General features: G+C 40.9%; 2 protein-coding genes across 2 annotated transcripts; one reads left to right on the top strand and one right to left on the bottom strand.

The window, feature by feature from the left end:
• Nucleotides 1-10,958: 10,958 nt before the first annotated feature.
• On the top strand, nucleotides 10,959-14,623 carry SIG4 (sigma factor 4). The gene is made up of 5 exons (XM_086238780.1): nucleotides 10,959-11,490; nucleotides 11,881-12,111; nucleotides 12,184-12,324; nucleotides 13,452-13,652; nucleotides 14,127-14,623. Exons 1-5 carry the CDS (start codon nucleotides 11,068-11,070, stop codon nucleotides 14,403-14,405), a joined length of 1,275 nt encoding a protein of 424 aa, XP_086094906.1. The 5' UTR covers nucleotides 10,959-11,067; the 3' UTR covers nucleotides 14,406-14,623.
• A 1,846-nt stretch (nucleotides 14,624-16,469) lies between these two features.
• Nucleotides 16,470-19,935, bottom strand: LOC147292081 (uncharacterized). The gene is made up of 5 exons (XM_086236393.1): nucleotides 19,568-19,935; nucleotides 18,251-18,328; nucleotides 17,968-18,067; nucleotides 17,517-17,659; nucleotides 16,470-16,931 (listed from the first exon to the last, which is right to left on the bottom strand). Exons 1-5 carry the CDS (start codon nucleotides 19,868-19,870, stop codon nucleotides 16,722-16,724), a joined length of 834 nt encoding a protein of 277 aa, XP_086092519.1. The 5' UTR covers nucleotides 19,871-19,935; the 3' UTR covers nucleotides 16,470-16,721.
• Nucleotides 19,936-25,115: the final 5,180 nt, after the last annotated feature.

A 25,115-nucleotide genomic window follows, 5' to 3' on the forward strand; every position in this document is an offset into this window, starting at 1 on the left:
TTATAGACCTGATGAGTCTGTAATATGCGGAGCGTCGGGCCGAAAATGGCGCGCCAGCTCGACACATGAGTTTATAGACCTGATGAGTCTGTAATGTACCGAGCGTCGGGCCGAAAATGGCACTTCGGCTCGGCACATGGGTTTATTATTATTTTTTTTTTGAAGGAAACACTTAGATCTTTCCTCTTTGTTGAAAGTGTATAGGAGTAGAGTCTCCAGTGTTTGCTTCGAAAAATAAGAAGAAGATGAGTCAAAATGTGTTCATCCTTTCATTGATTGGAATGAGTGTTAGGTCGGACACTCCCCGATCCTAACTACATTTTTACTGATAATAAGTCTTCAAGTGTTCAGCGTTCCAGCTATGCTTGAGAGGCTTCCCGGCCAGAGTGGCCAAGTTGTAAGTGCCAGGCTTGACTATACCTGTGATTCTATATGGTCCGGTCCAGTTCGGATCGAATGAGCTCTCCTTGACGGCAAGGGGATTCTTCTTCATGACGAGACTGCCCAATCCGAAGCTCCTGGGTTTGACCCTTTGATTGTAATATTTGGCTACCCTCTGTTGGTAAGCGGCTCGGCAGAGATTGGCGTCGGTTCGCCTCTCCTCGATCATATCCAGGCCGAGCCGAAGTCCGGTGTCATTGGTCTCGGGATTGTATGTGCCGGTCCAGAATAAAGGAGTCCCCATTTCAACCGGGACGACGGCGTCGGTTCCGAATGCCAATGCATAAGGTGTTTCCTTCGTGGAATTGCGATAGGAAGTCCGGTAGGACCATAGCACCTCTGGCAAGAGTTCAGGCCAATTCCCTTTAGCATTATCAAGCTTAGTCTTGAGGGTCTTCTTGATGATCTTGTTGATGGCCTCGACCTGTCCGTTCGATTGCGGATGGTAAGGGGCGGTGAAGCGCAAGTTGATGTTCAGACGTGAACAAAAACTTCTAAACTTCTTACAGTCAAATTGTTTGCCGTTGTCCGCGATGATGGTGTGCGGCATGCCGAACCGGCATATGATGTTCTTCCAGACGAAGGTCTCCATCCGTTCGGCTGTGGTAGTGGCTAGGGGTTCGGCTTCGGCCCATTTTGTGAAGTAGTCGACTGCTACTACGACCATGGTGACTTGCCCTTTCGCCTTCGGCATAGGGCCGATCAGATCGAGTCCCCACTGTGCGAATGGCCAGGGACTGGATATGGAGGTCAGCAACTGGGGAGGTTGATGAGGGACCGCGGCAAATTGCTGGCACTTGGCACAAGCGCGAGAGAGATGATCTGCGTCTTTGTTCAGCGTCGGCCAGAAGTAACCCTGTCTGATCGTCTTGTAGGCGAGGGCTCTTCCTCCAGAGTGGTTTCCGCATATCCCCTCGTGGATTTCTCTCAGCACATCCTGACCTTCTTGGGGAGTGACACACCGCAAGTAGGGTAGGGAGAAACTCCTCTTGTAGAGCTGACCGTCGATCATGCTGAACCGAGCCGACCTCGTCCTGATGAGACGTGCTTTGTCCCTTTCCGGGGGGAGGATCCCGGAGACCAAGTAGCTGATGATCGGCGTCATCCAGTTCGGCTCGGCCTCGGTCTGCATGACGGCAGATCCCTCCTCGGCAGTGCTAGGCCTATCCAGGATTTCCACTGGAACGTGCCTGGCGGATCCGGTATCCGTGGCCGAGGCCAGGCGTGCCAAGGCATCGGCTCTGCAGTTTTCTGCCCTCGGGATTTGGGACAACCTATATTCATGGAAGTTCCCGAGCAGCAAACGGGTCTTCTCGAGATAAGCGGTCATGCTAGGCTCTCGAGTCTCATACTCTCCTAATATCTGGTTGACAATGAGTTGGGAGTCGCTGAAGATGTTCAATTTGGTCGCGCCGAGCTCTTTTGCCAATCTGAGTCCGGCGAGGAGTGCCTCATACTCTGCTTCATTGTTAGATGCTTGAAATTTGAAGCGAAGAGCATATTCCATCACAACTTGTTCTGGGGAGATCAAAACAAGCCCGGCCCCGCTTCCCATTGCGTTGGAAGATCTGTCCACGTAGAGGGTCCAGGTGAGAAGATCAGCCTGGCTGCGATCGCCGTTTGTGTTCGGATCAGACGCGGTTGGTGTAGCGTCGGCGCATGGTGGGTCTTCCGTCGAGGCGGTCGACTCACAGATGAAGTCTGACATGGCTTGACCTTTGATGGCCGTCCTGGGACGGTAGATGATGTCAAACTCGCCAAGCTCGATTGACCACTTGATGAGCCGACCCGAAGTCTCGGGTTTTGCCAGGATTTGTCTGAGCGGCTGATCAGTCAAGACGACGATTGAGTGAGCCTGGAAGTAGGGCCTTAATTTCCGAGCCGAGCTGACTAGGGCGAGAGCCATCTTCTCGAATTTTGGATACCTAGTCTCGGCATCGGCGAGGGCTCGGCTCGTATAGAAGACTGGGTGTTGTACACCGCCTACCTCTCTTACTAGAACTGAGCTGAGAGCCGAGTCAGAAACGGAGAGGTAGAGAAAAAGTTCTTCACCCTCCGTTTGTTTGGATAAGATGGGAGGTTCCCCCATGTGCCTTTTCAGATCTTGAAAGGCCTGCTCGCATTGGGGGGTCCATGCTATGCCTTTCCCCGCTCCCTTCAAGGCTTTGAAGAAAGGGATATATGCACCGGTCAGTGGATTTTGAGATGAACCGGTTCAGGGCGGCGACTCTTCCAGTCAGACTCTGGATTTCTTTGCGTGTCTTTGGGGACTTCATGTTGATCAAGGCTTGGATCTTCTCCGGATTGACCTCGATCCCCCGTTGGCTGACCAGGTAGCCCAGGAATTTTCCGGACCGAACCCCAAAGACACATTTGGCTGGGTTCAGCCGCATCTGATACTCCTTCAGGACTCCGAACATGTTTGAGAGGTCCTTGACGTGGTCGTCTGCCTTGATGCTTTTGACCAGCATGTCATCCACATAGACCTCCACGGATTTGTCTATGGAAGATCTGAACATGTGGTTGACCAGCCTTTGGTAGGTGGCTCCAGCATTCTTGAGGCCGAAGGGCATGACTTTGTAGCAGTACATGCCGCGATCGGTTATGAAGGATGTGTTTACCTGATCGGATTTGTGCATGAGGATTTGGTTGTATCCGGAATAGGCATCCATAAAGCTGAGAAGCTTGTGCCCCGCCGTTGCATCGACGAGCTGATCTATCCTTGGTAGCGGAAAACTGTCCTTGGGACATGCCTTGTTCAGATCGGTGAAGTCCACACACATCCTCCATTTCCCGTTGTTCTTCTTTACCATGAACACGTTGGCGAGCCAGTTGGGGTAATTGACCTCCCGGATGAACCCGTTGTTTCGCAACTTGGTCACCTCTTCGGCCATGGCGGCGTACCTGATCGGATCGTACGACCTCCTCTTCTGACGGACCGGTTTGCATCCCGGGTCGATGTTCAGCCTGTGGGTGATCACGTCAGACGATATGTCTGGCATGTCATCGTAAGACCAGGCAAACACTTCCGCGTTGGCGCGGAGGAAGTCGAGTATGGCTGATCGCTGTTCAGGGCCGAGCTGGGCACCTACTCAGACGAGCCGATCGGGTGTGTCCTCCGAGATCGGCACTTCCTCCCAGGCCTCGGCTGGGAGTGGGCGAGAATCCGAGTTCGGCTCGGCTGTGAAGTCGAACGTCTCCGCTCTTGGCCATCTGCCCGAGTCAGCGATGGAGTCAAGTTCCTGCGAGTTCGGCAGCTGACCCTTCTGCTTGATTGAAGTGGCGTAGCAAGACCGAGCAGAGCACTGGTCTTCCTGAATGACAATGCAATCGTCGCCCACCGGACATTTGATAAGGAGGTTGGCGTAGTGGACGATACAGTCGAGGTCGACCAGAGCTGGTCTGCCCAGGATGATGTTGTAGGCTGATGGCCGCTTGACGACGATGAAGTACGTCATGCAAGTCTTCTTGATCGGTCCTTTCCCGAGCGAAAGGGAAAGGTAGATGTGCCCAAGGGGCTGGACCACCTCTCCCCTGAAGCCGATCAAGGCTGGTGTGTCAGCCTCCAATTTGTCCTCGCCGATGCCCATCTGCACGAATGCAGAGTGGTAGAGGATGTTGACCGAGCTCCCCCCGTCGACGAAGGAGCGCGCGATGGTAGTTCCGGCCACCTCAGCCACTATGACGACCGGATCATAGTGGGGGAAGATGATTTCGTTCGCTTCGTTTGGCTCAAAGGTGACCGGTGCCCAGTCTTTCCGTTGTCTTTTGGAAGTGCTGGGCTGACCTGCTTGGATCGACAGGGACTCGTGAGCTTGAGCCGCCTGTCTGACGTATTCCTTCTTGGATCGGTTTGAGCTTCCCACAAAGGTTGGACCTCCGCCAATTGACCCGATGGCGGCGTCCCTGACGTCGATGGTGTTGGTGGGCTTCTTCGGCGCGGCCTTGGGTACCCTAGGCCCGCCGGCCAGGAATTGGTTGATCTTACCCGCCTGGGCAAAAGTCTCAATTCCGTCACGGAGGGCGTAGCAATCACCCGTGACGTGGCCGTGATTGGAGTGGTACTTGCAGAAGACGCCCTCCCTGATCTTGTTTGGGGGTGGTCCCTTGATCTCCCTTGCAGCTGGGAGTTGGTCCTTGACTTTGGAGAAGATCGTCTCCAGACCGGCGTTGAGGGGAGTGTACTTCGTGTACTGGACAAACTTGGGTCCCTTGCCCAGAAGTTGACGCGGCTCCTCAACTCGAGACTTCTTGGTTTGGGCCTGAGGCTTAGGACTCGCGACCTCTCCTTCCTTCCGTTTGGCCGGGGTCGGCTTGGAATTCAGTGCCTCCACCTGAGCATCCCACTCTTCAGCCCGTGCCCATTTGGTGGCTTCAGCAGAGAGCTCATCGTAGGTGGATGGAGGGTTCCTCATCAGGTGGGAGCGGAATCCCCCGGCGAGCAGACCTTGCATAAGGGCGTTCTTAGCCGATCTGTCGTCGCAATCATCACACTTCGTGTATTCGATGTTGAAGCGGATCAGATAGGTCTTAAGGCTCTCCCCTTCCTGCTGTTTGATGAGCGATATATCGTTCAAGTTGTAGAGTCGTTCGGATACAACCCGATATCTCGTCAGGAAGGCTCTCCGGAGATCGGAGAAGAAGTCGATGGAGTTCGGCTGGAGAGTTCGGAACCATCCCCGAGCCGAGCCCTTCAAGGTTGAAGGGAAAATTCTGCACTTCGTGGCTTCAGATGCCTGGCGGGCCTCCATGGCGTATCTGAAGCTGTCAAGATGGTCGTAGGGATCCTTGGTCCCGTCGTACTGATCCATCTTGGGGGGTTTTGTATCCCGGGAGACTTCAGCATCCATGATTCTGCTGGTGTACGGGAGGGGAAGCTCTTCCCCGTGGTCGGCTCTACCGGTATACCCCCTGGAGACTTCGACCTGGCCGAGCCGATCGTGGACACTCCGGATTTGGCTTTGGACCAAAGTTCGGACAAGATTTTCCACATTGGGTGGGGTCTGCTCGTCCGCAGTTTCCCCCGAGCGCTCGGTCTGGTTACCGAGTCTCTCACTCACCGACTGACGAGTGATCCTCTCGTCTACCGGTCGTCGATCGGACATGACCATGGTAGATCCCAGCCGGTCACTCACAGATCGCCTCCACGAATGAGCTCCTGATGGGGAAGGATCTTGGCTGGTGGTAGGGCCGAGCCTATCCCTGATTGGGACCCTGGGTTCGGCCGAATCGGCTGGACTGATGGCCCCCAACCTGGATCGGGCCGGGGGTCGCTGGCTTGTTTTCGGATCGGCACGGTTTCCCCCCGGGCCCTCGGGGGAATGTCTCCTGAAGGCCACTTGCTTCTGCTGGAGGAGGCGGTGGGCTTTCAAGAACTCGGCCTGTTCGGCCGGGGGCATGTCCTCGAAGCCTGGAAATGTGCAATCCGTGTTTTGCCGAGCCGATCGATCGTCCACGTCGGCCGGGGTGCTCTGCCGAGAAGGAGATGGCGAAAAAACCTCCGGCTCGATTCGGGTTCGGCGCGATCGGAAACCCGATCTGTCGCTGTTCTCGAGCTGAGCGCGATGACGCTCAAGTTCCTCGGCCAGTTCGGCCTGTTTTGCGAGCAGCTCATTATTCTGCTTGAGGAGCGCATTCTCAGCGGCCAGATGTCGTTGGTTCTCCTTAAGGAGTTTGTGAGCAGCCCTGATTTTTGATGGACCTTTGGACTTTGGCGTCCTGGGGAGTTGTGCTCCCCTCGTCTTCTCAGGTGTCTCAGGCTGATGTTGTTCATCATTCTGAGACGCTCCTGAAGAAGAACTGATGTCACGAAAGATAGTAGCCATGATGACTTGTTTGGAGGAAGAGCTTAGCACCTGTGGTGATGAACACAATGGCTGAAGATGATCTTCCCACAGACGGCGCCAATCTGTTGATGCAAATTTCCGTAAGAAAGTTACAACAACTTAGGGGTAGTGACCTGGCTGATCCGAAGCCCTGCTGGATGATGACGTGAGATCTTCCTGTAAGGGAAAACAAGATCAAAGGAGATGGACCGGTGTGGTACCAGCCAAACACGCTCCGATGATGAAGTCAGTGATGGTGTTTGATGGTAGGTGAAGAAGAACAAAGGATGAACTTGAGAGAATAGGAAGAACAAGGCAAATGTTCTGGGTTTATTCTCAGCAAGTTGGGTATGCTCTTTGGGGTGAGTGGAAATCTTCGTAAGTGTTTGTCTGGTGAGGAGTTTGATAGCTAGATTCATTTTTTTCCCATTTTGCACATATGGATTGATATATATAGGCAAAGGAGATTGTGATGAGTAAGTTACCTGCATGTGACTGGCTGGTTGAGAAACATCCACGAGTTCGGTCGTGAACAGTGGCATGCACAGCTACCCACCTCCTTTGCATTCAATGCTGCATTGAATGCAAGTATGGAAGATCCAGGTGAACTGCCCCAATAGTCATGAATGCAGGCTAGGTTGTCTCTTTTGTCAGAAGACTTCTGTCAGGTGCATTTAAGTGTGGCGGTTCACCCCAACGTGATCTTCCTGGGAATGGCGGCGGAGAGCCGAGCCGAGCCGAACACATGATCTTATGTGTATACATGAAGCCCATGTGTGATCGGATCGGACATAGGATTCCAGGGCCGAGCCGGTCCAGTAGATAGGGATCTCTCCGAGCCCTAACTGGTCGACGCTAGAACTCGAAAGGAGATTATCTCTGTACCGAGCCGAACCGAACCGGGATGACCATGGAAAGATGAACATTCAATCCCTTGGAAGATCATCGGTTCGGCTCGGACCGAGCATGGAGGACTCGGCATGGAGACCCGACCTGAGCTGGCGGAGGAAGTGCTGAGCAGTGATGATGTGGAGGTCAAAGTCTGACCGCTGAGAAGTCAAACATTGAAGTCAGATCTGACCAGCCACGTGTCCAGCCCTGATTGGCTGTTGGATCGGTGTGAGTTTATCCACAAACATTCTTAACTCTTTACTGATGGAGCGATTATTTTTTGTGAAAACACTAAAAACTCATTTGAGGAGAGCTACATGCGCGTAGACACGGTGGAAGACCCACCTCCGACTGCAAAAAAAGAAGAAAGGTTTTTGAGTGACTAAAACGCTCTTAGGTTTTGTGTATTTTTTGACGAAAGTTTAATTTAATTTTATATTAATTTGATACAAAATAATTATTTAGATATTAAATTGAGACAAATTGAAGTTTAGGTACTACATCTTACCAAAAAAAAAAAAGTTTGGGTACTAAGACATAAGTTAAAATTAAGATACTAAAATTGATAAAAGAAAAAACCCTATTTTCTTTTTCCTTTTTGATATTGGGGGGGGGGGGGGGGCGGGGTGTTTGGTATACTACAACTTTTTACACTTTTTACTCTGTATATAAACTAGTATATATAGGCATCGAATTAGAGAATCACTTAAGATGCCTATATAAAAAGTCATTGAATCACTAATTACTGAAATTTGATTGTGCTTAAACCAATATGAAATTAAGTAGCTAATCAAGCATAATGAAATTAAATGGATTTGGATAACTAATCATTCTTCGTTGATATCATACTAATCAATAAAAATTACGTCATTTTACAGCGTAGGTTTATAATCAAAACCGTTCATTTTTTAGATCACCTTTTAAAAATGATTTTTACAAAAAATCAATCAAATCGGAAATCATTTGATTATGTAACTGTTATTGAATAAACAAACAAGTAAGTCTAACGTACTGTTGCTAAAACTGTTATTTGGTAACAACTTCATGACCAAACAATTATTATTTGGTTAATTTTTTGCAAAAATGATGATCTTTGAAAAATGATCTAAAAAATGAACAGTTCTAATTATGAACTTACATAATAAAACAACGTAATTTTGTTTGATCAGTATGAGATTAGCACACTGTACACAAGAGATTAGCAAAAGATCTAGATCCTTAACGATAATAACATTAAGTCAAAGAGATGAACAATAATAATATTATTTAAAATGAGATAAAATTAAATACTCCAACAAATTAAGTAATTAACAATAAGTTACTCTAACATCTTAAGTACTTGACAATGATTACTAAACTATAACACTAAAGTCAAGAACAATAGTAAAAAGATAATAAATATAAAAATATCATGTTTGTGTATATACATAAAATTATTAATAATATTCTCACAAGAAAAAAAAATTAATAAATAACAACCGTTTATGAGTCGACAATTTTTATTTTGGGTATTTCGCATAAAAAATTAGTAATAATATGTTAAGAGATGGTTTAATACATTACTTATGAAATATATGTGGACTACGCAATAATATATATATATTTTTTAATACTGACACTAAATAGTATTAAACATGTAAAATGAAAGTAATTAATTAATTCAGACAAAAAAAAAAGTAATTGTCCAGACAAAAAAAAGGTACTTACATTTATTATTGGGTGCTGCTATTCGGACCCAATTTTTTTTATCAGTAGCCTCAACAATTTAATAAAATGTTAATTTATAATTTCATCCTAATGTAAATTGACTGTTAAGGAAAAATATTTAATTTTAAAATTTTAAAAATAATTAACCTAAACTATACCCAACATCATCAGAATACCCAATAGCTGCTTTGTATATCCAACATCCTCCCCTCCTCTCTCCAACATCTCTACACACCTCTCATCTCCTTTTTAACAAAACCCTAAGCCCTACTATACTAACATTCTCTATATCAAGGCAAACAAGCATAATATTGATGAATGTATGCTCTGGTCACGGTTTGGGAGTCTTTAAATAAGTTATTTTCATCATTCTTTATAGTTTTAACACAATAGGCATTTTTTAGGTGGCAATAACCCACCGAACACTAAGTAATGTGTTCGGTAGTTAGCTACCGAACGATTCTAGAAAATTTAAAAAAATAATGTTTGACGTTGTTGCACCGAACCTCTCTATACATGTTCGGCCGAACATAACTTGAATTTTTTTTTTTTTTTTTTTACAAAACCCTCTCCATTTTGTTCAAATTCGACATTAAATGGTTAGAATTCAAATTATTTCATCTCATACACAAATTATATAACAAATAACTTACATTTGAAGCCTGAAATCTAAGATTTGACTGGGTGTGGTATTGCTTTAGTGGTGGTCGTCGTCATCGTTGGTAGTGTTCATTGGTGGTGCAATTGGATCTCACGTTTTGGTGGTGGTGGAGATGGAGTTAGATGTTTATGTCAAGTATAAAAAGTAGAATATGTTGGATGTGGTTGGGTTGTAGTAAGGGGAATTTGGAAAAACTTGTTAGGTAGACTAATACATTTTTGTAATTTCTAATTTTTAATTGGGTATAGAAAGTGTGTTGGGGCTACTGATAAAAAAATTGGATTCGAATAGCGGCACATTTTAATTGTTTCATTTGGATGTTATAATAAATACAGAAAATTAAAGTTTAGTCCTTATTATGTCTCTTTTTTGGACTAAAACTTTATGACTTTTTTTTTTTTTAAATAAATGAAAACCCTTTGACCACTACTATGTTGTCATTTATTTTTTGGATATCCAGTGCCAAGCTCTCGGTTTTTTTGTTTTGTTTTTATAACAGCCAAACGATGCAAGAAGCGTTCGTTGTTGCTTCCTCCGCCTATTTTTTAGGGTATAAGGTAACCCATACCATCTTAGGGTGTACAATGAACCTTGTGGAAGCCGACAAATCGGTGCCCAGCTCTCGAGAAAGAAGCAAAAATGTACCACCGAGCACTCGGCAATGACTAGTGGTTACTGAGCGCTAAACGCTTGATATCTGTGAACAAAAAATTGCGAACATACATTTTTTGGAGTTTAGTTCGAAAATTAAAAGCCATAAGACTTAAATTAGTAAAATTAAAGAATTAGGATGAAAGTCTCTCTAATAAATATGGGTACCAAGACTTAGTACAAACAATGCTCCGATCCTATTGGTAAGGTAAGGCTTCATTTTGTAGGTGGTTGTTGGTTCGATCTCCGTTCCATTCCATAAAGTTTTGTAAGAAAAATTAAGGATTAAATGCCAGCTGATATTGACAAATTTGGGAGGAGCGAGCATATACTTACCATGGAAAAATTATTGGGTATAACTGATATACCGTTACATGGTCGTTTATATTGGTAGGGTATACTATTAATAATATCTATTCACATTATAACATATAGATTGAGAGGTTGGCAAAAGTTTGGAAAATCATTGTGCGAAAAATTCAAAAATTTTGCCAAAATTATTGAAGTTATCACAAAAAAATGGACAGTATTATCAGTATATTATCAAAATATCAACTTATAAAAGACGAAATTTGGAAATTAAGGACTATGCTTGTTAATAAACCCGGTGATAAAAACAGAATCAATGTATTGGGGAATAGAAAGAGCACTGAAAAATCAATGACTCAGCCTTCAGGTAAAGAATCAAAGATTCAATGATATCCACATAAACTAAAATCAGCTCCATGCTCCTTTATCCCCTCTCTCTCTCTCTCCCCCGCCAATAGAAGCCTTGTCCCGCTCCCGCCTGGCAAAAACACAAATATCTCCAAACAAAGAAGCCTCCGACTTCCTTGGACTACAGCTAAAAACTTAAGGCACTCACTCACTCACTCACCCACTCTACTCTGTATGGCCATCAGCACCATATGTTCATCACCTAACCAACCTCCAACTCTCCCAACACTATCACTCCCAGCCATTTCACCACTCAATACCCACCACCCTCTCCAACTCCACTTTCCTTTTCCCTCTTCTTCCTCCAAATTTGGTGCCAATTTAGTCTCCAATGATGCATTGGTCATTGCAACCGCGGCCGAGGCGGTGGCTCTTGCGCGTGCTGCAGCGGAGGCGGCCAGAGACGCCGTGGCGGTGACAGCTGGGATTGGTGGGTTGGTAGTGAGGAGGAAGAGGAGGAGGAAAAGGAGAAAAGGGTTGGGGTCTTTGGATGAGGAGGGAAAGAGGGATGTTGAAGATGAAAGGGTGTCATTTGGGTTTGTGAGATATGGGTATTTGAGCCCAAGAGAAGAGGCAGAATGCTGCCTAAGTCTCAAGGTATTCTTATTCTCAATGACTATGCTTATACATTAACTGCCATTTAGTTAGACAATCATTGGTGATGTTTTTACTTTTTACTATTATTTGTTGACCCAATTATTAGAATCACACATCTGAATCTGCTTCTGAAAAATTGATGAGTCCTCTTGTACTTCTATGTAGATTTCTTTGCTAATCACTTATCAGAATTTGCAAAGATTACTTTCTCAAAATGCAGTTCTTAGGAACAGTTTTAATTAGAAGTGCATTTTCTTTTGACAGTTCTCAAATTATTTTTCAAGAGTTTTCGAATGCTGAAAAGTTAACTTTAGTTCTCCATGTGTGAATGGTCATTACTGCTCAAATTTGAGAATAACTTTGTTTGATAATTAACCTTTAATGGCACAGGAGGGAGCAACACTAGAAGCAGGAAGAATAAGAGTCCAAGAAGCTCAAGAACATGAGCCAACCTCGAAACAGTTGGCCAAGGCAACAGGGATGAAGATGAGAAGGATAGATAAGGTGTTTTGTAACAGAAGAGAGTCACAAGAAAGGATCATCAGGAGCTACCGGAGACTTGTCGTCTCTGTTGCCAGCAGTTATCAAGGCAAAGGATTAAGCTTTGATGACCTCATTCAGGTTCGTACACCTTTCATTCCTATTTAACTTTTTCCTAAGCTGTTTGAAGAATCTAAGTATCTATTTTAGCAGGAAGGGAGCATTGGGCTTCTTCGAGGGGCAGAGAAGTTTGATCCTGAGAGAGGATGGAAGTTATCAACATATGTCTACTGGTGGATTAGACAAGCTATAATCAGAGCCATAGAAAACAAGTCTAGAATAGTCAGATTACCAGTGAGAAGCTGACCTAATTAACTTTTGTTCCTAAAAAGTTGCATTTCATTTTTTCTTATTACTGTACTGCTTTTTCTTGGCATTAATCACTGAGTTTATTTAATTTTGCAGTTCACTGTTCTTTATATAGATATAGCAGGCCCCTTCCATTGAGGGATATATATATATATATATATTTTCGATTGACACTACTTCTACTTTCTAATTGAGGTTGTCTGATCACCGAGGCTAGGGAATTTATAATTCTTAAGTAAGTATTTAGCTGGCTTTATTGGTGTGGATTAGTCTTTGGTTGGCTGAGGGAAGGAGGAAGTTGGGGCATACAGTTTTGCACCCCATGCATGACTTGGTTCACTGTCCCTGATACAGAAATGTGGACTACTTTTAAATCAAAGCAGGATATTCTCCATGTAGAATTTCAATGCAAAATTATCATGCTGGGCTAGCATAAGCCAGGTTTTCTTGTCAGTCCAAAATGGGCTCAAGAATTTCTGCCTTTCCTTTGCTTCTTGCTTACTGTAGATATCAGTTGGTGATTGATATCATGTTATGTCTGAGCAGAAAAGTATTAATGGTTGAAGCTTTGTCAGATGTGGATATACAAATATGATGAACTATGTTAGTGTGCTTCGTCTGCTTTTTTCTTCCTTAAGTTTCTGAGTAATGCTAGAGCCACAAGGAGTTTTACTAATTTTCTTTAGAAACTGATGAGGCAGCTTATGCTGCAGTGCCTCGTCATTTCATTATAAGCCACTGGCAGGGGTGGGGTAGAGTGGCATGGTGGCTTGGCATCTTAGAAGTCATATAAGTTTGTAAGCTGACTTTGTAAAAACCCTTTATACATTAGCGTTTTTCATATTTCTCTTTTCCCATATTCTTTAATCATGATGCCACTAACACCAATATTGTCCTTGTATATATGAGCCCGACCTGATCATTCTTTTACTTTCCATCATATAATTCTGTCATTTTAACATGTCATTATATTCTGTCATTGAATAGTAAATTGAATGATTCCCTTTCCTTTCACATATTTAAGTTTGCCTTTTATACAACTCTTGGAAGGTATGCTGGTAAAAATGCCTTCAACCAAAGATTACAGAAGTATGGTTAGTTTATTTGTGTAGGGAAACATGTGCGGGATGATGGCAAAGATCACAAAAGCTAAAATTTCCCTCAACCAAAGATTACAGCGGCTGCCTACCCATGATGAAATTGCCGAAGTGGTCAATATGCCTGCTTCAACTGTAAAGCTTGTTTGTGATAGGAGCAGACCCCCAATTTCATTGGACCGAGCTATAACTGACCGGGGCTGCATGACACTGCAGGTTCCTGTCTAGACTCTTATTTTACTTTAGTGAACGCTTGAGTAAAACTTCCATTGAAAGGAAGCTAATAAGTCATGTTTGCTTTCATGCCTATGCCCTGTTGGCAGCTCAAATGATAGGGATGATGCTGTTAATCGAAGCTTAGGCCTGATGTAAATTGAAATTAGGGGTTCTATGGTTCTCATTTATAACTTATATGAACTCTCTAGTGCTCTTGGATCTGAGGATTTTGATATTGGACTCGGAAATTATGGATCTTTCATTAGATTTTGCTCCTAGGAAGGGTTATAACTGAAGCAAGTTTGCAGGGTTTAAAATCATTCCAAGGGTGAAGAGAGGTTCTCATGAGGCTTTTTATCTATAGTCCTCCATGTGAGGAGAACTTCATGAAAATAGAAAAGATTACGAAAAAATAGTATATATCAGTTGCGGTCCATAAGTCAATCCTAATTTATTAGTTCCATTCTGTTGCAGGATATCATCCGAGGGCCAGATGAGACAATGCCAGAAAATATGGTTAGAAAACAGCTCATGAAGCAAGAGGTAGAGAAGCTTCTAAGTACGCTGAGTGATAGAGAAGCAAATGTATTGAGATTACACTTCGGGCTCAATGGAGACACCCCTCAGTCCTTTGAGGAGATAGGAAGACTGTTAAAACTTTCACGGGAGAGGGTTCGACAGATCAAGGGCATTGCATTGTCAAAATTAAAGCAGACAAGTAATTTGGACAATCTGAATTTGTATATTGTATAGTTTTTCTATTATTTGATGAACAGAGTAAGAAGATAGAAAAAAGGTATATAGCACAAAAAGGAAAAAAAAAAAAAACTTTGTTCATTGGATCAATTTTTTTATTAGGTAGATCAAGGTTTTGTCAAGTATTGATTGGGAATTTCCTATTCCTATGCTCGATGGTGATTTTCCATTATTTCTCAAGACAAAATGAAATGAGAAGTTAACCAATTATTTGACCTTTGAGTTTACAGTAATCCTTTTTTTGATCATCCAACTTGTTCCTTCACCAAATAAGGAAAAAGTCTAGCTTCATCATGTGGATTGCTGTTTGAATCTAGGGTTCCATGCATGGTTATAAGCTCCAGAAAATGTTGGTGTTCCGAGCAACATTTAGTTCTAAACTTTGATTTTTCTTTTTGACAAAGGATAGAAACACAAAGCAGGGCCCAAAAAAACAGAAAGGATAGAAACACAAAGCATACAACAAAATAGCCTTCTAGCTATCTCACACAAGACTCTAATTATGTAAGGAGTAAGGACCTATAGAAATCATCCATCTACAGCATCATTTTTTTTTGGCCAATATCTACAGCATCATTTTAACATGGGAGAAGGTAAGAAACAGTACTGGTTCTCTAGGAGCTGCAAGAGATCCTTTTGCACTTTGTTGTTTTTCCATCGATCATATACATGGCCTAGGTGTGATACTATCGCTTCATAACCTTAGCGGTGAAAAATGTTAGGAATTGTGAATCAAATACAATTGTTCTACATAAGATAAACGACTGTCTAATATTGGGGTATATTATATGGAATATCTCCTTAGGTGACATTTTAAAATAAAGGGCAAAAAACCAATTTGGTTCGTAGTCTGGCTCTTGTTTCACTTGGGTCATGTAGTTTTAATTTTTTTAAGGGTTAAATATAAAAATGATCAACGAATTTTATAATGATTTTCAATTTGGTTCATTAACTATAAAAAGTGTCAATTTGGTCTACAAATTTTTTAAGTTGTACTAAAACAGTACAAACGTTAACTTTTATCTGAAATTAATGGAATTGATCACATAAAAATCTGATAAACGTACTGAAATGCCTCTGAAAATGTAGTCACATGACTAGTTTCCGTTAAATTTTTCGATAGAAGTTAACGTTTGTACTGATTTGGTACAACTTGAAAAGTTTGTGGATTAAATTGACATTTTTTATAATTAGTTAACCAAATTGAGAATCAACGTAAAGGGGCAATTTTTGTATTTAACCCTTTTTTTAATCAAGTTCTTGTATTTTATTTTTGTTACAATAAAGTCAAAAATTAAAATTCCATCCAAAGTTTAGACCATGAACCCTTGCTTTTGTCAATGTAGTGAGTGTAACTGTTCAAATTTTATGATTGTTTTGCTTTTGCCCCTGCACTCACAAAGGCAGCGGATAATTGGCGGTCCCAAAACTTGGACACCAAAGTCGACTTTTCGCACAACACACGCTCTAAGCTGCTAGAAAGTCCAGCAACACCCTTTCTGGATCTTCAAGCAACGAGGAAACCCTTGCTTGAGTGCATGCCCTTCACGCCTTCTTTCATCCTTTTGCTTGAGTCAAGCTTTTCTAAATTGTGAGGAACAAATGGGTGCAACATGGGTGGTTAGGCCACATGAGTCCCCAACAAATGGTTTTACAGTTGATGGTTTGGTTGGGATGCATGACATGAGGGCTCGAGAAGGTGTACCATAAGATCTTTGTGCTTGAATATCACTGATGGTCAATATTTATTTTAATCTCTTCAAGTGACAACTAGGTCTTTCTAGTAAACCTCCACAATGTGGAAAGTTGGGAAAAATATCCATTCCATGCAACATGGAGGGCCAGGCTAGTGATAGAACATTGGAACTCAAGCCTAAGGATGTTATGACAGGAACATAGAGTGATCCACTATTAAAAGCCAAAGGATGTGCTATCTCCTCTCTTCCTATATTTTGAATGTTTTATTATGCAAGATGAGATGAAATTTGATCAAGTTAGGTATTAATCCTTCTTTTCCTTTTTGGCCAGGTGAATAAATTTAGTATTACACCACTCATAAAATGGTGTCATTTTTACATCCTTCACCATCATTCAAATCAAAGCCATTGTTTATAACGGCAACATTTACAATTTGGACTTATACCTTCAAGTACTTCCAAACACAATGAGCCAATCGGCTCTTGGTTGATAGCCACACTAGTCATCCTTGTGAGATGCTTCTAAACGCTCCAAAAGTGATGTAATTTGGGAGATGCATATTCTCTTGAAGGTGTAAGCTAACATTACATTACTTGCTATACGTGTCTAATATCCTTATTCTTTCTTGTGTAGATTATGAAGGATGTACAAAGAAGCAGAAGATAAGAAAATACATACAGAATAGCTTAATAGATCCAAACCAGTGGTTATCTGCACCATCTTGCTCCTCTCAAACATCTTTACCAGAAGAATCATGACAATAACGTGTCCCACTTTTGTCTTCAATTCATCGAGTGAGCTAATCTTCATCCATTTAGGCCTCTCCTACAGACCAAACAATCATCCGGTTATCTTGGTATTGCTGTAAAAGAAATACTAGAAGCCGAAAATGGATAAAAAAAAGAGAGGAAGAAAGAGAATAAAATGTTATCTACTTTAAGGCTTATCCTTTACTAAGCAGTTCACACTGATCTGGGAGAAAAATAACATAAAAGCATGCCAGTAAGTATGAAAATTTAGGTTCAGAATACCATGTAAGTGCTATGAAAAGATTTAGTGAGTTTAAGTCCACATCCTCCATATGTCTAATCATTAAATTGTCTAATTTTTGGTGCCTCTTCTGATGACACAGAGCAAGATTTGTTATACTAGTACTTGATATTTTGGTCTAGAAATTTTGAAGGAGGAAGCACTCATAACTCATTGTAAGGATGCTCAATTAGATGTTCTCCATTTGAAGGTAGCTGGCTAACCAAATGGAGGGACCAGATTGCCTGAGGAGTAAGCAGATTGTATATATACTAGCTCTGATGCAATAAGACTGTATTCGTGATGTTAATATCTGTGAAAGTTTGAGAAATGTCTATTTGAATGCAGATTATACTTGAAAGGGAAGGGAATTAAGATTACCTTCAGAGCAAACATTCCAAACAAAGAAGAGCCCTTAAGAGCACGATCAGAATGGGAAGGCACATCATTAGGCACGTTACTGATAAATAATCCATACAATCCCATACCAAATATTAACATGACAGTCCCAGCAAGGTAAACATCTGCATCAAAGAGATATTCAGACATCACTGTACCAGCGAAGAAGGCTATAAATCTATAATGATAGAATTAAACATGGAAATATCAACATCTCTTCCCAAAAGGTAATGGTGGCCAGGAAATGAGTTATAACATCATGTTAACAAAGGAGTGACTTTTCCATTGCATAAAAGTCATGAGATTTCATGTATTCAAAGACATGTATAGTAGTTAGGATTTGAAAGCATATCAAAAAACGCACTGAATTATTTGACAAAATACTTCCACAAAAAATAAATGGATTCTTTGAAGTGAAGTCTGAAAATTCTACCAATAGCTTCAACTAGTCGTAGAACCATATGTCCAGTGTGATGCCCTTTGACACAACTAGTCCAGTAAACTTTATATGCATCTGCAATATAAAAACAACCCTGCAAAGTTGAACGTAGTATGAGTATGTAAAAATACATTTATTTGTTATGTCTAGTGTGGAAATTATAGTTGAAAGTGTAACCAAACCTTACATTGATATTTTCAGAGTTGAAGACCACATAGAAGGCATAATTTTTTTCTTATAAAATAAGATTAGACAATATACGATAAAGAGAAATTACATTGAGAAAGCACAGCAATGAACCAGCCAATGAACCTCCAACAGCCAGTAGTGCCAAAAATCGGAAGTCAAATATTACCTGCTCAACAATGACTTGTGAGAAATGCTTAGAACAGATTGTTATATGCTAAAAGTTTTACAAACAGAGGAAGAAAATGCATAATTGTTTTTATAATTGATACCTATAAAACATAAAACAGAAATAAACAAAACGGTAAAGAAAGAATCCAAACCTGGTTCTGAATAGTGTGGAACAGAGCATGTGTAAATAGCATTTTTCTTTTTCAGAAAATCATTATTTTTATAGGCAATAAAATTAAGCACAAAGTAGCTTTTAGATCATGTCCATCTTTTCTAATTGTTTGTATGATGTATTTCGAAGTTTGACGTCAATCACTCTTGTGAGACCATGAGAGGTTTCTGACTATAAGGGTTCAAAATCTTAAGCAAATACATGGGATAATCGTAAAAATAATATCCAGTTGATGGCCCTAGAGTCTATACTTTGCCATTGGTTGTATTGGCTAATTTGATACATTAACATTTTGGTAGTTTCATTTTCATACATATCCTTGTCACTAGTTTCTATATATATGCTAGGTTGTACATTATTGTCTATAGTATTACGTCAACACTCATGATTTCATTAAATTTTTTCAATATTATGTTATATAATAATTAAATCAATACTGTACTATCATCCTTCCTTTTTTCAAGTTATTCCTGTGAAGTATTCTGATTGCCTAATCACTAAGAGGGATTAGCTCCAACCTGTCTGAGGGTTCAGAATGAAAAAAATACTAGTAGTTCAGTTACTTCAGTATTACCATTTATGATTCTTCTTATTGCTCAGCAGCAATCTACCAAACATTTAATCTGCACACTTGATATTTAAACTCCCCATGCTTTGCACGCAAGTTTAAAATGGCTTATCTCAGCATATTTAGTAATTAGTAGAAATTACTTGTTCTTCAACATCCATAATTCACTTTCTTCCACAGTTTTCACTGGTACCAGTGGGAGCAAACCACGGGCCTGACCACTCGACTAAACCCTCGTTGGTGATAGTTTATCTATATCGGTTGATAATACAAAAAATAACTCTGTCAGTCTGTCCTCTAAAACTATTCAGAAGCATTCTCTGTTTAGAAGGATTTTCCTTTTTTCCTATTTCAATTTCACTCTTATTCCAGTTCCAGCATGAAATCATTGCAGTACAGTACAAGTAATAACCGAATGAGAAGAAAACTAATACACCACTGCAACCAAATCCAACACAAAATTAAGCAAATATAGTGACTGATTAAATTCAGTTTACCCTTTCAATGTTAGACTCGGTGGATCGGGCAAACCGAACAAACGGGTTGCCGTTGGCAAGGGCGTAGTTGAAGCTGGGCTCGGGCGGTCTCGAAGACGCTGCAAAAGGTTTCGGTGAAGTTTCATTGGAGGAAGCTTTGGCTTGAGTTGGGGTTGTTGGTTTTGATTCCGGCGATGGCGGGGAGCTGAGAGAAGAAGCAATAATGGGATATTGAGAGAAGCGCTTAGAGCTTGTTAATGGGCAGCGGCTGATTGCGGCGGCGACGGAGACGGGTGAGGCGGAGACGGAAGTGAAGAGGGCCATTGAGTAGAGAGAGAGAGAGAGAGAAATGGAGGGGTTTTGAAAGATGGAGAAGTAAGATTTTTTGGTTGGACTGCTAAGACTTTTCTGTGCCATTGGATGGCGGGTAATAACGGTAATTAGGGAACGGACGTGGCATTCACGCGTAGACAAGACGCGTGGGACCTTTGGGCCAATGCTGGAAGAGAAAATTGAATTTAATTGGTTCTTTTTATTTATTTACTTTTTTTTTTTAATTTTAAGAATGATTAAAAGTTTGGAGTGGCCATAAAATTCTAAATAGGAAAATTTTTAGCAAAAAGACCTCGACTTTTATCTTTTTTCTCAGTTGAGAGTGCGATATTCAAAGTGTTCTAATTAAAGACTCATAGTTTACTTAAATAGCAATAAAAAACTTTTGGTCAATTCCTTCATAATCGCTGTTTAAAATTGGTCATGTGACCAATTTGCGGAGACAAAAATTTTAGCAAAATGCCTAAACTTTTACTCATTGTCTCAGTTAAAGATGCAACATTCAAAGTGTTATAATTAAAGACTCATAATTTACTTAAGCACCAATCAAAGACTTTCCGTCAATTCCGTCATAACCGCTGTTTAAAATTGGTCACATGACTAATTTACTGAGGCAAAAATTTTAGCAAAATGCCTCGACTTTTACTCATTGTCTTAGTTAAGGATGCGACATTCAAAATGTTCCAATTAAGAACTTCTAGTTTTCTTAAGTATCAATCAATGACTTTTTGTCAATTCAGTCATAAATGCCGTTTAAAATTGGTCACGTGACCTGCACGTGATCAATTTGTGGGGGCAAAAATGTCTTTTTAATCACTATTAAAAAATAGTAATACAAAATTAAACGAATTGGAAAAAAAACAAAAACTGAAAATAATAATTAAAAAAAATTGGGAGGGACTAGGGACGGCGTTGAGGTTGACGAAGTTCGGGTAGAGCTCGAGAGCGTCGGCGAAGGCCTAGTTCTTATGGAGGTTTTTGTAACAACCTGACCCAAATTTCACTAGATATTTGAATTCTTATTTATTGCGGACTTAAGAAGCACAAAAGAAAGTTGAATTGTGGGAACCAAGGAAATTTTTTATAAATTAAATTGGAGAGGAAAATAAATTTTGGAGATTCTTGGATTTTTATTTGAGGTCATAAGGACTTTTCATGAAATGATTTAAGTCATTAAGGATTTTTTTGGATAATTATTTGGAAACATTTAATTTAAATGGAATCATTTCGGGAACCTTAAGTTTGAAGTTGAGTCGGTAGGAAAATAGTAAAAGTCGAGAGGAGTCCATGGGAACCTTCGGATCCATCATTGGGTGAATTGTTTAAATAATTGGACGACCATATGCCCTTAATGAGAAAGTTTGGATTTTACAAAGGACCTATTTGAAAAATGAATCATTTGGCTATGATTTTGGCTTGGTTGGATATAGCTCAAGCTTACAAGCGTGTAGGCGAAAACGGATCGAGAATCCAAGTTATGAGGAAAAAGTTTTGGACGTTTAAAGATTAGGGGTAGTTTGGTGATTTTGACTGGAGGCTTATTTATAGGACCAGACCCTTCCTTCAGAACTAGACCTGTGTGACCCAGGGAAAGCAACTCGCCGGACCTGCAACCCGACTTGACCGGATTTCTCTCGTTCTGTAACGCCCTAGAATTTTTGAGCTTATAGAAATTTTTTTAGATTTATTTGGAGCCATTACTAATTTCTAGAATTTATTTAAGGTTATTAGTAATTTATTTATTACTTTTAGAAATTAAGGAAAACCATTTCTAAGTATTCCGAAAATTATTCAACTAGGTTTTCGCTGTTATAAAAACAATTTGAGGCCTTAGTATTGAAGAACTCAATAAGATGAACCCAATGACACTAAGATCATAATTATCCGAGGATCGGATTATTTATAAAGAATTTCAGAAGTTAAATTGTAATTTTGAGGAAATTACAAGCACTTTTAAGGACATTTTCAAGGACATGGGTAAATAAGCACTTTCAAGAACATTTTCAATTGTTTAGAGAAAATGTGTAAATTGTTGGAAAAACTAAAAATATGGGGAGATAGTACAGAATGCCACGAACCACATCTTATTCTTAGATTACATTGACGACTACGAGATAATTTCTGGTAAATTTCAGAAGAAATTAGAGAAATGACAAGATTTAAATAGAAAAGAAAATATAAAACAAGGATCACGATCTCGACCATTGATCAAGTTTGATCCAACGGAAGAGTGCTTGGCAAGAAAATGGAGTGATGGATATGTGTCACGCCCATAATTTGCCACTCATTTTCTCTTTTACTCATTGTACCCACCAAACTGCTAAGTAGACCCACCTAAATTGCTAAGTGTACCCACCTTGAAGTCTATAAATATGAAGCCATTTCTCATTTCCAAATCACACAATCATCTTGAGAGCTTCTCTCTTTAAAGATTTTTCTCTCTTTCTCTCTCTAAAATTTGTCCATTTTTCTCTCCTGAAACTCCCCAACTTGTTTTCATTATAATTTCTTCATCCGACGTCTGATTCGATATCCGTTTTCGATCACACGATCGTGATGCCGAGCTCGACCTTTGTAGATGGTTTTTAGGCCGATACTCTATAAAAATTAGGCTTTCATTTTCAAAGGCTAAGGTAAGACCCTAAACCTAGTCGAAATTCTGCTGAAATGTTGTTAGAATTTTCTCCTATTAATTACATTCTTGTTATGTCTAATTTAGAAAACTAAGTGTACCGAGGTTCTGCCCGTGAGAAGTTTTCAACCATGTAACTCAACAACCTAGCTTATTTAAATTACTAATTATTTAAGTTTTAGTTATAGTCGAAACGCTGCCCAACTTTTGATTAATTAATCAACCTAATAATGGATTGAGGAAGATATATTAATGTCAAACGATATGCTGTCTAGATAAGTCCATGAGCAAACGGGCGTTGGACACTGGCCGGGCTTGATACCCCCCAGTCTCTCATGTACTTATCTAGGCACATCGTAGGGCATTAACTTATCAACTTCTAAGACTTTATTAAAATGAACTTGAGTAGAAACAAAATAGGGGTTCATGAATTGAGCCATTACTTGGTTCCTGAACAAAAGATTCTGACATGACTGTCTGCCTTGGGGTGCGGGGTCATGTTAGATTAGAAACCCAGCAAATACAGAGATTGGTCTTAGTAGACTGGTTTATGAAATTTTCTAGGAACACGACTGAAAGGAAAGGTCATGTTGAAATTCTATGTATCAAAAATTACTTTTGACTGAATTATTGTCGGACTTGGACTTTCCAGTTACCCAGAGAAGAAGTTGGGACATTGGTGCTGTTGGACCGCATCATCAGATTAAGCTTGGACTCCAAGTAGGGAGAATCCTCACACCCTGTCTATGAGACTTTTATTGTGTGTATGTATGATAGTAAATATTGTTGAGTGCAAAAATGCATTGTTTTTGCTTATCATATCGTATGGATTTTTGTGTGTTAACTGATTGATGATCCGAGTGTAGAAGGTTGTATTTTTATAACATTGGGTTCGATTCCCTAAACTTCCGAAAGAGATTTGTACGAACGAGCTAGTCGAATGTCCGATAGGTAGGCTAGCTTATGAGGTACTAATCAGTGATGACTACTCTCGCTACGGTACTAAACTTTTATTTGGTAAGCGTAGTTGTTTATTAATATGTTCGATCATCATGTAAGTTTCAATTATTGAGTACTCACAAAACATTTGCGAAAGACTGCATGTTCATACTCAAAGATTGTGGAAATACAACTATCATTATTGTTGCTGGTTTTTGTGGTGAATCTTTTCCAATTGTTTTTCTCTTCTGACCATATATATCTATATGTTTATTTTAACCTACTATTTTCAAACCTAGCCAGGGTCCCCTGAGGGTAAGTTATGAACGTATGTGATACTTACCCCTACCTGCGTTTTTGCAGCTATTCCTGGGTTTGACGATCTTGATTGATCAGTTTGGACGTGACATTCTTGAATCTTGGTTGGCTTCCGCAAGGTCTCTAGGTCTTTTACCATGTTCTTTTGCTACTACCATTGGAACCTTGCTTTCTCTTTTGTTGTTGTCATTTTCTTTCTGTTAAAGTTGTAATATATTTCAAATATTTGTAGTGTGTTGGTTGGGGTCTTTTGTAAAATGTTGTTTAAGGTCTTTTCTGAACTCGTCACCCTAATGGGTTGGCTTTTTAATATAAACTACTTTGAAGTGTGTTTAATTATATCAAATCGTGTGTGCAATTTAACTCTGATCCAACTCATATTCTATCAAATAAAGGACTTAACTTGTTTTAAGACATCTTGGGATTATAACGCTCGAGATACGAGTATTACATTCTTGGGGACTCTTCAGACGGGTGTCGCTGTGGCTATCCTAGGTTGGGACGTTACATGTTTCGCCACCACCTAACCCGATCTTAGTCAGGATCTCTTTGTCTCGCCGTTGCCGTCCTCCTCATTACCTCAATTTCTTCTCCCGACCACCACACGAGTTAGATCGAGGCCGATAAGAAAACGCAGCCACCGACTTTCTCATAACCTCCGGCCACTTCAGGTCACAATCTTGGGTGGGTTTTATTCCTCTTCTTATAGGCTTCAAAACCCATATAATTAAGCTTGCTTGTTTAAATTCAATATTTTGGAAGTTGGGGTTTTAGGCCTATTGGGCCATCGCGGGCTCGACGAAATCCGATGGCCTTGGGTGGTTTTTGTGGTGTTTTTGGGTCATTCTCAACCCATTGTGACCTCTGGGTTTGACCCTAACCCGAATATGTGAGAATTTGTGAATTTTGTTGAATTTGGGAATCAAACCACCACTTTGGGCGGCAATCACGGTGGTTATGACCATTGGATAACCACCTGGTGACTTTCAATTCATTATTAGGCCGCTAATAAGTCCATGGTTGAAATTTGGATAGATTGAAGGTGCTAGAAGGATTTGGAACGTGACTCACGCGGACCACGATCGAGAATCTTGCCATATACCGAAGCGATTTCCGAACGTATTTCGATTGAGGTATATTCTATTTCTTCTCTTATATTGATTTAGGTAATCTTATGAGACGTGTTGGTGGAGTTGAATTTGAGTTTGGAGAAAAACAAAGGGATTTCCTTATGGTTATCAATGGAAAGTATGGAATTCGTATAATTAAATGGGAAAATTTTAGCACAAAAACATGACATTAACACCCTTTTGCAGTTGAAGATTCTACTTTCATTTTGTTCCAATT

This window comes from Dryas octopetala, chromosome 3, assembly GCF_963921425.1.
Source record: "Dryas octopetala chromosome 3, drDryOcto1.1, whole genome shotgun sequence".
Classification (NCBI taxonomy): Eukaryota; Viridiplantae; Streptophyta; class Magnoliopsida; order Rosales; family Rosaceae; genus Dryas; species Dryas octopetala.

Bases quoted from the DNA above. Each gene is read 5' to 3' on its own strand.
- LOC147292081 (XM_086236393.1), bottom strand. From the start codon at position 19,870: ATGGCCCTCTTCACTTCCGTCTCCGCCTCACCCGTCTCCGTCGCCGCC. The intron at 18,329-19,567 runs GTAAACTGAATT...ATTGTTGAGCAG, and splicing joins CCGAGTCTAACATTGAAAGG to GTAATATTTGACTTCCGATT. The intron at 18,068-18,250 runs GTAATTTCTCTT...TCAACTTTGCAG, and splicing joins CATTGCTGTGCTTTCTCAAT to GGTTGTTTTTATATTGCAGA.
- SIG4 (XM_086238780.1), top strand. From the start codon at position 11,068: ATGGCCATCAGCACCATATGTTCATCACCTAACCAACCTCCAACTCTC. The intron at 11,491-11,880 runs GTATTCTTATTC...TTAATGGCACAG, and splicing joins AATGCTGCCTAAGTCTCAAG to GAGGGAGCAACACTAGAAGC. The intron at 12,325-13,451 runs GTGAGAAGCTGA...TTATTTGTGTAG, and splicing joins CTAGAATAGTCAGATTACCA to GGAAACATGTGCGGGATGAT.